The sequence below is a fragment of the Oryx dammah genome, unplaced genomic scaffold (assembly GCF_014754425.2).
Source record: "Oryx dammah isolate SB20612 unplaced genomic scaffold, SCBI_Odam_1.1 HiC_scaffold_24, whole genome shotgun sequence".
Classification (NCBI taxonomy): Eukaryota; Metazoa; Chordata; class Mammalia; order Artiodactyla; family Bovidae; genus Oryx; species Oryx dammah.
This window is the reverse complement of record NW_024070208.1, coordinates 69,974,263-69,989,140: the sequence shown is the minus strand read 5'-3', so window position 1 is coordinate 69,989,140 and position 14,878 is coordinate 69,974,263. Positions and strand designations below refer to the sequence as shown.

General features: G+C 42.4%; 1 protein-coding gene across 1 annotated transcript in view; it reads right to left on the bottom strand.

The window, feature by feature from the left end:
* LOC120883302 (multidrug resistance-associated protein 4-like) overlaps positions 1–14,878 on the bottom strand; it is a 296,729-nt gene that overhangs the window by 272,903 nt on the left and 8,948 nt on the right. The window contains 6 exon segments of the mRNA XM_040267344.1: positions 709–834; positions 1,993–2,156; positions 3,722–3,811; positions 7,967–8,191; positions 13,137–13,257; positions 13,812–13,922. Coding sequence (XP_040123278.1) covers positions 709–834; positions 1,993–2,156; positions 3,722–3,811; positions 7,967–8,191; positions 13,137–13,257; positions 13,812–13,922 — 837 coding nt within the window.

Sequence of the window (14,878 nt, the reverse complement as noted above, 5' to 3'; positions counted from 1 at the left end):
TAACCACACGTCCTGGGCGGGGCTCCCCTCTGATGACAGAAAGACACAGCCCCTCTCCTCCAGGAGCTCATGAACTTGTGGGGGAAGAGAATAAGACACCCCAAAATTGTGAGACACCAAGACATCAGACAGAGGCAGGCACCATGGCCCCCCTGGAAGCACATGTCCTGGCTATTGTAAATAGTGCTGCAATGAACGTTGAGGTACATGTGTATTTTTGAATTCTGGTTTTCTCAGGGCATATGCCCAGTAGTGAGACGGCTGGGTCATACATAGACTTATTCCTAGTTTTCTAAGGAATCTCCACCCTGTTGTCCATAATAGCTGTGCCAATTTGCTCTCCCACCACAAAGCAAAGGGTATTGTTTGTAGATGTTTTCTTGATGGCCATTCCTACCAGTATGAGGTGATACTTCATTGTAGTTTTGATTTGCATTTCTCTAATAAAGAGTGATGTTGAACATTTTTTTCATGTGTTTATTGACTGTTTGACTTCAGAAGCATATTTTGCCTTTAAGAAGATTGTAAATGGAACAGCAGGTTAAAATGACATCTCCCCTCTTCCACTTAACCCACCTGCCACATGTGAGGTATGGATTCATAGTATTTAAGCTCATCTTCCTGTGAAAAGTGGTAAGACTTCTAATTTCAGTCAGTAAAAACAGGGGGGGAAGTATAAAAATATGGTGTGACACATAAAAACCTTACCTTCTCAGTCTGGTAATAAGGTCTATAAATGACTGTTCCCAAGCATTCATTTTTATTGTTTTGATGCCAGTTATGACTTCGCTCATGGTCCTGATCCTGTCATCCGTGACAGCTGCAGTCTTACTCCTGAGGGGACAGACGTGAGATGAGCCTCAGTGACCACAAGCCAACTTTCTTTAGCAGCAGCAGCCGGGGGCACAGGGAGAGACCAGGGATGGACGATTCCCTACAGCTCTTCTGTGCTGACATCACAGGAAGGTCCTTCTCAAAGTGCAAATGGAGACAAAGACTTCTAGGAAGTCAACCATTCAGACCAATTCAAGGAGTAACTTGGAGAACTCGCAGTACTGGCTGAGGAAGACCTGAAGTGAGTCAGGTACAAACTTTCCACCTAAGGTCGCAGTTGGGCAGGGGATTCAAAAAGATACTGAATCTAATGGGAAGACAGTGTCTGTGCGGTGATAAAATAGGAATGAAGTGCTGGGGAGCAGAAAAGATCGGGCTGTTAATTCCACTGGGAAAGGAGAGCAAGAGCTTCAGAGACCCGGCAGCACTGGAACAGGGCCTCGAAGGATAAGGAACATCTCTCCACAGCAGACAGGAAAGGGAATTTCAAATGGACAAAAACATCACATGTAAAGTCACAAAAAAAAAAAAAAGAAGGAAAAAAAAAACCTCAAAGAAAAAAATCTTCAAACAGCACAACACCTCCATCACCTGACCACCTGGACAGTGACCCACCTCCAACCCTCTGGGACCTGCTTCAGGTCTACCTCATCCCCATTAGGCCCTTCATCACCAGCCACTGTTCTATCACATACACTGCTGGGACTGTGTGGCTGTATAAAGGCAAAGTTAATTAAGACTTACCTTGTCCTTGAGGCTCATATAAGTTAATGGAAACACTGAATTAAAACCAAGACATGAACATAGATACCTGAAAATTGCATTACCAAAATTCATGCAGCTAAACCTGAGCATATAGGAATGTTACTATTTAATAATACTTAAATAACTTCAATATAGGTAACTTCTGCTCAAGGACACTCCACTTATTCAGGTATGGTGCTAGAAGGAGCCAGTGAGTGCAGTCACCTTTCCCTCTTCTCGATAAGCCTTCAGCTTAGGGCTGGAGCCTCCACTGGCTAAGCCTGAAGGGTCTACAATCCATGTAAAGAAGAGACTAAAGAAGGCATTGGTTTTGTTTTTGAAGAGAAGCATTGAGCAAATGGTGAATGCTACCAAGCACACATCACCTAGTTTTTAAACCAGTGTTTTTCTTACCTGAGTGATGAAAACAACATCCCGAAGCAGCTTTGCAAAAGCAGAAGAATAATGAGAACCGCCATCCCAGCAAGACAAGATATTCCTATTTCCATCCAGAGCAAGGCGGTCACTGCAATAGCCTGCAGTGGCCCCACCCACAGATAGTGCAAGAACATGGTTACCTTAAGAGAGAAAGACAAAGCCTTCTTAGGACTGTATAAAATCAAAATAAGTAAGGACAGAGTGTAGAACAATCTGTTCTGAAGGAACAGACAGGAATCTAAACAGAAATGATCTCAGTGAGTTGTAAACATGATGAAGCAGAAATCCAAGTGTCCACTCCAGATGACGCTGTTCTGGGGCAGCACAGGGCCGGTCAGGGACGTGCCAGGGAGAATCCGACCAGCAGCACTGAAGGAAGATGTTGATTTTGTCCACAACACAGATGAGCTCAGGGCTTCGCCAAACTCTCTCTGTCCCAATATTCAGCCCCCACATCTTCAGAAGAGCCTATATTATGGTACCTATCACACTCTCTGACATCTACTTGTGTATTTACCTTCCAGACAGGCTGTAGCCTTTCCAGGGCAGAAATTAAGGCTTATTCACCTTCAAATTAAGTAGAGGCCTTACATCATGTTTAATGAATAAATAATTGAAGGAGAAGTGAAAGCGTTAGTCATTTAGTTATGCCTGATTTTTTCGACTCCATGGATTGTAGCCCACCAAGCTTCTCTGTCCATGGGATTTTCCCAGGCAAGAATGCTGGAGTGGATTGCCATTTCCTTCACCAGGGAATCTTCCTGACCCAGAGATAGAAACCAGGCCTCCTGCATTGCAGGTGGACTCTTTACCACCTGAGCCACAAGGGAAGCCCCCAAACTTAAAGGCCAGGATCATCCAGGAAAGAGAAGTGGTCTATACAGATCTGACCAACAGCTACAACACTCTGGGTAACGTGATCTGTTCATAAAGTAAGTGTGAAATGGGTATGATGGGACAGCAGAGAGGAGGCTGTGTCTGACTGGGGACCACACACTTGGCATTATTCCTCAAAGGTTCCCTATGCAGCAGGCACTGAACAGGGCACACAGAAAGAACAATCCCTGCCTACCAGGCCTTCACCATCCAGAGGGGGAGGAAAACAGTCCAGCAACACTCACACCACGTGCCAAGAAGGGCCACTCCAGAAGGAACCCAGGAACACTAACGAATCTGGGCAAGAACACCGCTGCTGCTGCTGCTGCTGCTAAGTCGCTTCAGTCGTGTCTGACTCTGTGCGACCCCATAGACGGCAGCCCACTAGGCTCCTCTGTCCCTGGGATTCTCCAGACAAGAATACTGGAGTGGGTTGCCATTTCCTTCTCCAATGCATGAAAGTGAAAAGTGAAAGTGAAGTCGCTCAGTTGTGCTCGACTCTTAGCGACCCCATGGACTGCAGCCCACCAGGCTCCTCTGTCCATGGGAATTTCCAGGCAAGAGTACTGGAGTGGGGTGCCACTGCCTGCCTATTACTGAAAGTATGCTGCAGACCTTGTCAGGAAAACAAAACCCTCATCTACAGGACAACACATATTATCACATCTAAGCTGCACACAGAGGAAATGAGGGTTGGATAAAGAGAACTTTTGCCTTGCGTCCTCAACAGAACCCTGGCCAACACCAAACCCTGGTACTTGGCAGCCCAATAAGCTAAACCCAGTGAGGAGGATGGGAAATGGAAGAGGATCCCTCAGGGGCAACTCACCTGATCAAACCTGTTCACATCGTTGGATAGCAGGTTGACTATCTGGCCTGTGGTGGTCTTCCCCATCGCAGAGCTACTCAGGTGAAGTGACTGAAATGAGAGAAAGACAGAGAATCAGATTCCTACCGTGATACCAAGTCAGTCTGAGAACATAGCAAAATGGAGTGCATTTTCCTGGGGTCTTGTGTGGTGTCAGGACAAGCAAACAGGATGATGCCTGAAAGCAGGGCTCCAGTGACCCATGTTCATTCTTAGATGATTTAATGTGGCAGCAGCCCTGCCCACAAGGACAGCAAAGGGAGGAGCAGGAGACAGAGGCGAAACCCTCCACCCTGTTTCTCAATGAACTTGGACTTGCCTGAAGGATAAAGGGATACACATTTAGACTTAGGGGTCAACTAAAGCAATTTTGAGCCAAAATCTAGACAGCATATTAAAAAGCGGAGATATCACTATGCCGACAAAGTTCCATATAGTCAAAGCTATAGGCTTTCCAGTAGTCATGTACAGATGTGAGAGCTGGACCATAAAGAAGAATTGATGCTTTTGAAATGTGGTGCTGGAGAAGACTCTTGAGAGCCCTTTGGACAGCTAGGAGATCTAACCACTCAATTCTAAAGAAAAATCAACCCTGAATATTCATTGGAAGGACTGATACTGAAGCTGAAGCTCCAAAACTTTGGCCACTTGATGCCAAGAGTTGACGAATTGGAAAAGACCCTGATGCTGGGAAAGATTGAGGGCAGGAAGAAGAGGGGGCAACAGAGGATGAGATGGTGAATGGCATCCCTGACTCGATGGACATGAGTTTGAGCAAACTCCAGAAGATATTGAAGGACAGGGAAGGTTGGTGTGCTGCAGTCCATGGGGTCACCAACAGCTGGACGGGACTGAGTGACTGAACAACAACAAGATGAGAGTGGAGAGGCCGCCTCAAGGAAAGAGATCAGGTGACTTGGACTATAAATGTGGTTAGCCATTAACACCAGGTGTGACATCATTTAAACACTTTGGTCCTAGTTTCCTCATTCTAAAACTAACCAGTAAAATATTCAAAACACTAACCCTGTGAGGAACCTGTGTTCTTAATGCCAGTCTGCTGACTTGACAAAAAACACAGCCTATGCTGTACAATTCTTTCATTTGATAAAAAGCTCTGAAAAATTCCCTAGAGATCTGAGGAACCTGAACAGACCTCCTTGAACTATTTCAACAGACCACCAACTGGAGCCATGGATCCAAACAAAATGTCATGGTTCATAAAAACATTCCATTTAGTCCTCAAGTTAAAGAGAAAAATTAATTATCAAGTAAGACTATAAAGTGATACCGCCACAATGGAAGAGAGTATGGCAGTTTCTCAAAAGACCAAACATGAAATTAACATATAGTATAGCAATTTCACTTCCAGGAATGTACTCATATTAAAGCACAAACTTAAACTATTTGTGCACTGTGTTCACAGCAGCATTATGTACAAAAATCAAAAGATATAAACAAGTCAAATGTCCACTAACACATGAATGGATACACACACTGTTGTACATACATATAAAGGAATATGATTCAATCTTAAAAAGGACTTAAATTCTGAATCTTGAAGACATTTTACTTACATGGCATAAACAAAATGACAAACTTTGGGTGATTTCACTTATATGAGGGACCCAGAGGAGTCAAATTCATAGAAAGAAGCAGTAGAAGGGTGATAACTAAGAGGAGGGAACTGGGGAGTTAGTGTTTAATGGGGGCGGAGATTCAGTTTGGGAAGGAGAAAAAATTCTGGAGATGCACAGTGGTGATTGCTTAATGTGAATGTACTTAATGTCACTAAATGGTGCACTTAAAAACAGTTAAAATGGTAAATTTTATGTTGTGTATATTTTACGACAATTTTTTTAAATTAATGAACCAAAGCCAAAAGTAATTTTACCAAAGCTGCAGAAAGGTAAATAGATGACAAGTCATCTCATATATGATGTGTGTACTAGTCGCTCAGTCATGTTTGATTCTCTGTGACCCTATGGACTGTAGCCCTCCAGGCTCCTCTGTCCATGGAACTCCCCAGGCAAGAATACTGGAGTGGGTTGCCATTTCCTTCTCCATTATATATGATACACATTCCAAATTACAAACTATGACTTTGAGCTTAGCAGCCATTCCATTTCCAACACCCGACCTGCTTTCTCCTCAGGACCAGGGGTCAGGAGGTAGGGCCTGAGCATGAACCACAGACGTTCACAGGGGCCTTTCAGAGCCGCTCGGCAGCACCAGGTTTGCCCTAAGGAATTGGCCCACATGTGACCTGCAAGAAGTGTCTTATTTCTGCACCTCACTAGAAATCCAGGTGCAAGGCAGTGCATGAGGAAATTCTCATGTTTCCGGAATTTCAGGTTATGTACACAGTTTCTGACTTTGTAAAGAAACAATTATTTTAGGCTAATTAAGCCAGTACATGAACACTTTGGGAGATGATTACATTCATATAGGCAACATACAAAGTCAGATCAGATTTCCTAAAGGAAATCTGGATTTCCTTAAGGATTCCAAAGTCAGATTTCCTAAAAGATTCCAAAGTGTTACTGGGAAGAGGAAAAAAACCAAGTGGACAGTGGCTCACCTGTGCAGCAAAGCACGAGCTTTGTTTGACTAAACCATCATCTCAAATCTAACTTAAGGTTTTTACACTGCAGATCTGGTGAAATTTCCTGCATACTTATGGGAGCTAAGCATGATCTGAAAAGATAAACATCTAGCTAATTTGCGGGTAAATCTGAGTATTTGTCTACTAAATGGTAGAAGGTGCAAGAGAATAACAAAAATGACGATGGCTGACAGTGGAGACCCTTACCTGGAAGGTACGTCACCCAAGAAGAAACTGGGATCATGTACCAAACACACACAGTGAGATGCCAGAGCCCTGAGTCCACACAGTCCTGAGATTTAACAAAAGTCTACTCAAGGAAAGATGGGGAAAGACATTCTACATTTTGCCCAGAAAAGTATTCCCTAGAAACAGGAGCTCTAGATAAGTAACAAATAGTAAAAGAAGCAATAATTTTCATTTAAATTGCCTCGTTTTAGCTTTCATTGAGGATTTTCTTTATTTTTAATAAGAACTAAATATATTTAATGTGGACAACATGATGCTTTGATGTAAATAAACATTGGGAAACGGTTACAATGGGAAAACGAATGAACATACCCATCATCGCACATAGTTATCCTTTCATGTGTGTGTGGTGAGAACACTTAAGATCTACTCTCTCTGCAAATTTCAACTATAAAATACAGCTAAATAAAAAAAAGTTTCTAGGAAAAAGCAAACAGTCCAGGGCAAAGAGATATGCAGGATCAAGTTTATAAAGAGCTCTTCAGCTCTTAACACTGGTGTATCGGTGGCAATTCCTTTGTAAAAACACCTAAAATCTTTATTTCTTTTAAATTAGTTAAGATCAGGGTAAACTATGGAATAATTCTGTGGCATTTCTCAATACAAAAACACTGAACACATCATATTAAAGAAAAGGGAAATATTGAATTAAGAAAATAACTTGAATGAATAGCAATAAATTCTCACCAAAATTACTAAAAACAGCATAAGATTTCAAGTTTCATCCCAACATTCAGCTCTATTCTTTAATACCATTATAAACAATCATAACTATAGAATATAGTGAGCAAGTCTATGTTTAGCATGGATTCCATTTATATTTTCCTTTAGTTCACAGAATTACATTCAACATGATTAGATGGGTCATTTAAACATATAATCATTCCCTTTCTCAAATACATTCTGTGCTTCTAGATTTAACTTTACAAATCTGAACACTGAGGTTTACTTTTAAATACAAATTTGATGTAAAAGATGGTCTTAATGAACAACAAAATTGCCACAAATACAGCTACAAGATTAAGGTACGAAAGCATTGAAAACCAATTTAATACTTTTTATACTTATTTTTTACTTAGATTCCATTACAAGTTGAGTGGATATTATGCAACAACCTGCAGATTAAAGTTATCAAAGGCAGCCCTGACCCGATCTCACTACAAAACTTTTCATTATTTACTGGTAAAGTTTGCTTAAATGACAATAACAAAATTGACTTGATACAAATAGCAAGATTCTCTAGGAAGGTGTAAATGATCCCAGTTACAAAATGTATAATTTACATAGAACTTTCCCCAGATGTTCCTGATGCTTCAGGGGAGGAACACACCGTGGTACTGAGTGACACTCACCTTGCGGTAGATCATACAGCACACGGCTACTCTCAGCCTCATCCCCACACGCTGCATGTGGTAGAAGCACAAGTGGTGCAGGACGGCCCACACGAGCACGCAGGCGCTCAGCCCTGCCGCGTAGCCGTAGGCTTCGTGCAAAGCAGCAGAATCATCGGGATCATAGTTTTCAACATAACTGATAATTTTCCCCAAAAATATGGGCAGAACTACCTTGGTGCCCTCCTGAAAGAAAAAAGCCCTAATTAGAAATACAAGTCATGCCAGTTTTTCTTAACACAAGCTTTACTTTTATTATAACATTTTAAAAAACCATCTTGACAAAATGCTACCTTCATGGCTAACCTAAAAAAAAAAAAAAAATACACAGATCCACTATCTCCAATAAGACAAGCAGACAATAGTTTTAACATAAGCCAAAATCTTACATTCAAAGACAATAAAGCCTTAGTATTGGGTTAGCCAAAAAGTTCTTTTGTTTTTAAGTAAAAATAAAAGACACATTTTTCATTTTCACCAAGAACTTTGTTGAATGTATGCAAAATTCTGTTCCACTATCTTCTGCCATTTTTCAGGAAACTTCATAATTCCATCTTCCCCCAACTTTATATTGAGCAAAAACTATTTCAGGTAACTTTTACAGTCTTCCTGGAAATTAATATTCTTTCCATTAAAAGAATTTTGTAAAAAAAAATAAATAAATAGAAACCTGAAGAAGCAGTGTCTGCTGAATATGGCAGATGAGTCAGAACTTCCAAGCCAAGCTGTAACAGTTTTTGCCTGGCCATCAAAGACACATGCAGTCTTACATTATCCTGATGGAAGATAATTCATTTTCTGTTGACTAATTCCAACACTTTACATCAATGCTGCTTTAAGTTGGCCTAACTGGGAGAAGTACTCGTTGGAATTAAGTGTTTGGTTTTCCAAAGGAGTATATAACAGAGGACTCCCTTCCAGTCCCACCATATACACACCACCACCTTCTCTCGATGAAGACTGGACTTTGGTGTGGTTGGTGGTAGTTCATTTCACTTACCCAACAATCTCTTTCATGCACATTAGTGTACAGTATCCACATGTCATCGCCCATCACAATTTGTTTTTAAAACGGAATATTTTATTAATAGTTACATTTCAGTAGAGAATTGCATGCGTAGATAATGGTCAAGAAGGTTTTTCTTTTTTCCTCACTTAACTTAGGTGGAAACCAAACATCAAATGATTAATTGAACCAAGATGGTGAAATGACTTTCAATGGTGTGGTGTTTTGTTTGTTTGTTTGTTTGTTGATATTTTGAGTATGCTGGCTATCTCCCACATGATATAACATTGATTGTTCTCAATTAATGTCTAGATTTGATCTCAATCAACTTTAACTGGTCTGCTGCTGCTGCTGCTGGTGCTAAGTTGCTTCAGTCGTGTCCGACTCTGTGCGAGAGACAGCAGCCCACCAGGCTTCCCTGTCCCTGGGATTCTCCAGGTAAGAACACTGGAGTGGGGTGCCATTGCCTTCTCCAAGTCTATTCAACTGAAAAACATCATTTACCAAGAAATCTCCAACACGAACTTGCCGGAGGCCAGCGTGAGGATCTCCGCCCATGGCAAAGGTCATGAGGTAGGAGGCTTGGCATACGCAAAGGCGTGATCAAGCCTCAGGAAACCCCCTGTTCCCGAGCATCTACCCCAAAACCAGAGTCTGTTTTGTGTTCTCCCCCATAACCATTTCTCTCGGAGAAGGAGTAAACTGCAGCTCCAAGGCAATAAAAATTCCTGGGCGTGACAAGAGTGTTTCAGCTTACAGACTCCTCTGAAGGTTATCTTATCTAGCCCACCTGTATAGGTTTGTCCGCCCACATGTGATTGTTTACAGCCTCCCAATCTGAGAGGCAAGAGATGTTTTAGACTTACTAAAGGCAAATTCTTTTGGGGAGTTAGAAATTATTAGTATAGTGGGTTGGTTAGGAATTATATTGGTGAAGGGTTTTTCATTTATTGTGTCAATAATTGCTGCTAATTCCCTGCCCTGGGTGTGACAAGGATGTCTCAGGTTAAACCTCTCTGCTGACAGACTAGCTTGTGTGACAGGATTATCCATACTCCTGCCACATGATTGTTTACTACCTCTTAACCATATACAGCACAGAGAGTTTTGGAGTATTTTGAGAGTCTTAATTAGCATAGGGCTTTTTCTTCTTGTTGAGTCAATGATTGCCGCCAGGCCTCCATATCCTTAGGCACCTGGGAATATATTAATCAATGTATTTGGAATATAGAAAAGGAAATATAGTAGTTTTTGATGTTAGCAATACTAAACTTTTTGAGTTAATGGATTTTCTCTTTTGTAATAGATCACTGTACTTTGTTATAAACCACTGTGTCCTTGCCATGATAAAATGTAACTTGATCACTATCTTAAGACTAAATAGATCTTAAGGGGAGCATTGGTGAAAGGATTTTCATTTGTTGGGCTGATGTTTGCTGCTAAATCTCCATGTTCCCTGCCCATATAATGAATATAACTAGCATATAGGAGAAATAAGTATTAACCTTTAAGCATATAGGAGAAATAAGTATTAACCTTTAAGATTAATCATGTTAACCTTGGGTTAAATAAATTGCTTTCTTGATTGTAACTCACTACACCCTCATCCTATAAGAATGCAATTTTATCTGGAGGGTGGTGCCTGGTTTAAGAAAAAACACCCTTGGAAGAAATAAGGTTTTTGGTTATCAGAAAGAAAGGATCATAGAATGTCAGCAGGTCTCACTCATGGCCAGAAGATGATGTAATATCCCTAAGACCCCCGTGTGACTCTGTATTCATCCCTATGTGTAACAAAAGGTATATAAGCAAACCCAAAAATAAAGAAATCAGATCAGTTTCCGGAAAGACTGATTCCCCCATGTTGCTTCTTTCTTGCTCCCATTTCTCTGGCTGAATTCCCATCTGGATTCAGCCTCCTTTTCTCCACTAAACTATCTCCTACTACACTATTCGTTTCTAATCTCTCTCTATATCTGTAATTAAATATGCATTTTTCCAAAGACGCCGACGCCATCCCCCCACCTTCAAATCACCCTGGATCCACCAGGGCGGGACCCCGGCACGAACTTTTTTTTCTGTATTGGGTCTTCATTGCAGTGCACACGCTTTTCTAGTTGGAAAGCATCAGCATAGTTGCCCTGAGGCATGTGATACCTTAATTCCCTAACTAGAGATCAAGCACATGACCCCTGCATTGGAAAGCAGACTCTTAACCACTGGACCACCAAAACAATAAGCATAACTAAAAAGCATTTTCTGCTCAACTAACTAGTGCCTGATCAGATTATTGACAGAAAGCTGATGCCAGCTCTCAAATGGACGAGGCACTGAAGCCCTACATTCCTGTCTTGTTCTACAGACACATGTTCACAGTCTGTAACACCTGCCTTACCTTCCACAACATCACAGGAGATTTCATCTACTCCAGAGAAGAAAAGACTTTATTGGAAGAATTATGAGTAAGATGACCATATCAGAGGAAGACGACCAGTTCTCAAGAACACAAAGGCTCACTGTTACATTTCTAGGAAGCCTCATCATTCACCCCCTGCCCCGCCCCCCACCACTGAGGCACTAAGACCTTAAGAAGAGTCCCTCATAGATTGTGTAACACACAGTTGATACAATTTACTGAGATGAAAATTCAAGGCTTACACAGAGAAGCAAGAAAGTCAAACTACACATGGCAGTCCCAGCCCAGATACGATCAAGGGAAGCCCAGTGCTGCAGGCTACAAACCTGGGCTATCCACCAGAAGCCCAGCAGTAACACCTGCCATCCCAAAGTGTCCTAAAACTCTGATTCTTTTTGGGAATCACTGCTGTCTGTTCAGTACAGTTGCTCAGCAGTGTCCAACTCTTTCCTATCCCATGGACTGCAGCATGACACCCAGATGCAGGGTCCCGGGTCCTGTTCCACCGGAACGGGAGAGGCTATGATCCCTTCTTAGGAAAGCATTGTCCTGGGCAAGTTAACAATTGCTTGCTTAGTGACTATAAAATGTCTTAGGTTTGGGGATCAAGTTTACTTCCTCTGACTAAGGTTCATCTAGTCAAGGCTATGGTTTTTCCAGTAGTCATGTATGGATATGAGAGTTGGACTGTGAAGAAGGCTGAGTGCCGAAGAATTGATGCTTTTGAACTGTGGTGTTGGAGAAGACTCTTGAGAGTCCCTTGGACTGCAAGGACATCCAACCAATCCATTTTGAAGGAGATCAGCCCTGGGATTTCTTTGGAAGGAATGATACTAAAGCTGAAACTCCAGTACTTTGGCCACCTCATGCGAAGAATTGACTCATTGGAAAAGACTCTGATGCTGGGAAGGATTGGGGGCAGGAGGAGAAGGGGACGGCAGAGGATGAGATGGCTGGATGGCATCACTGACTCAATGGATGTGAGTCTGAGTGAACTCCGGGAGTTGGTGATGGACAGGGAGGCCTGGCGTGCTGTGATTCATGGGGTCGCAAAGAGTCAGATACGACTGAGCGACTGAACTGAACTTCCTTCCTTCCTCCAAACCAGGAGGCACATATTGAGGTATTAGCATCTTCTTTTTCTCAAGGATAACTAACTTTTAGCATTTATATCATTTACTGAGCACTAACAATGTCCTAAGTAAGTAAGTAAAGTCACTCAGTCGTGTCTGACTCTTTGTGACCCCATGGACTGTAGCCTACCAGGCTTCTCCATCCATAGGATTTTCCATGCAAGAATATTGGAGTGAGATGCCATCTCCTTCTAGTATGGTATAAAATTATTTTCTCGTCAGTGCCATCCTTCCACAATACTATGTTTTAATTAGTTAAAAGAAAAATATTGGCTTGGCAAAAAGTTCATTCAAGTTTTGCCAAAAGCTGTTATGGGAAACCTGAAAGAATTTTTGGCCAACCCAACTGTAATCCCCTGGAGCATTTTTCTTTAAGCACCTGTCCATTCTAAAAGTAAATTCAACCACTGAACTACATCCTGATTCACAGACAATTTTTATCTTCTGACCTTAAAGCACTGTCCTCTCTCCCCACCATCTCATCCATCTCAGTACTGATGTGCACACACTGAGAAGCAACGCACAGTATGGAAAAGCTTTTACCTCAAGAAATGCACAGTATGGAAAAGGTTTTACCTCAAGAAACGTAAGTAGTCCCAAAACGAAATAGAATTTCCAGTAACAGCTGACGATTGCTTTCATTAAAGAAGGCTCCCGTGAGTCTTTCTTGGCTCTCAAAATTTCTCGATCCCAGTACCTGTGATGAGAAACAAAGCACAGTAAAGAAGAGCCCTGCTCAGGTAAAACGGGGCGGGTGGAGCAGAAGACGGGCCTGCACTATAGGGCACTCTGCGGCTGCCCCATAGATGCTGGCCAATGGGTCACACGGCGCCTGAGGATGAGCAGTGTGACCGAAGCATCTGAAAAAGTACCAGACCAGGCCTTGAGGGAGAAGTCTTAGTCTCAGAAAACAAGCTCCTGCCAAGCTTTGCTGGACTCACAGTTCATGAGCAGCTCAGGAGGGCAGACTCCCTCCTCCAGGGGCCCCACCTCCAGGGACAGAGCTCGGCCTCCAGGGCTGTGGCTGTGGGCTCCTTCCATATCCACAGATACACAGGGAACACAGGCTCCCCCAGCCTCCAAAGTGGGCTAAGCCCGGGGTCAGCCTGAGGGGGTGAGTGTGCAGTGTCAGGGGAGGAGGCTCCAGAGAACCCAGAGGAAGGAAAAGCACCCCCCCACACACACACACACCTTTAGCCCCACATGGAAATTCTCACTCTTCTTCCCCTTCCCCCTGCTGTCTGTGCTCACCCTTGCAGCCCTTCTCCAAGGTGCTGGGAGCGATCTTCTGGAAGCACTGAGTATAAGTCATCTTGTTTTAATTTCCGTTCATAACCAATTTTAAACAAGGGGTTTAGCCACCTGTTAAAAATTAAAAGCACAGTGACATATATATCTAAATTACACAGCTCTAATTAGAATCCTACAGTGATGGGCTTTGTTAAAAATAAAACACCCATACTTTAAATATATGGAGATATGATGGAATAATTAGATATGTGTTTACACACTCACACACAGATGCATCCACACTCCTTAACTCTGTAGGCTGAGAGGCCCTGGGAGCAATGATACACTGGTAGCAAAGAGCATTCTAACCCCTGGTTCTTGGGGTTTTAACATACACAATTACAATTTTTTTTCTTGGGGGAAGGCCTCTTTATCACCTTTCAAGTATTCAATACAGTAGGATTAACTATAATCACCAGACTGGACATTATACCTTCATGAAAGTGAAAGTTGCTCAGTTGTGTCCGACTCTTTGTGACGCCGTGGACTATACAGTTCATAGAATTCTCCAGGCCAGAACACTGGAGTGGGTAGCCTTTCCCTTCTCCAGGGGATCTTTTCAGCCCAGGGATCAAACTCGGGTCTCTCGCATTGCAGGCAGGAATTCCATGAACTGTATAGTCCATGGGGTCACAAACAGTCCGACACGACAAAGGGACTTTCACTTTCACGAGAATGTAATGTGCAGTCTGGTGACTATAGTTAATCCTACTGTATAGCTTATTTTATAATGGAAGTTTGTGTCTTTTGGTCCCCTTCGCCCAGGTCTTGGCTTTTTAATATCCTTCTTCCCAAAAAGGAACCAACTGAAGAAACGGCTGGTTCCAAGGTTGGGGCTGTGTGTGTCAGCACTGATAATTTTGTTTTGTGGTTTTTTTTTACTGTAATATAAATGCCTGACATGAAGCTTTGGAGACATCCATGTCAAAGACATCCATCTCCGGTGAACACGTGACAGCTACACAATGAGATAAAGAGCCAGGCCACCCCACCCATGAAGTTCCCGCTTTCAGAAAGCTCTGGTTGAC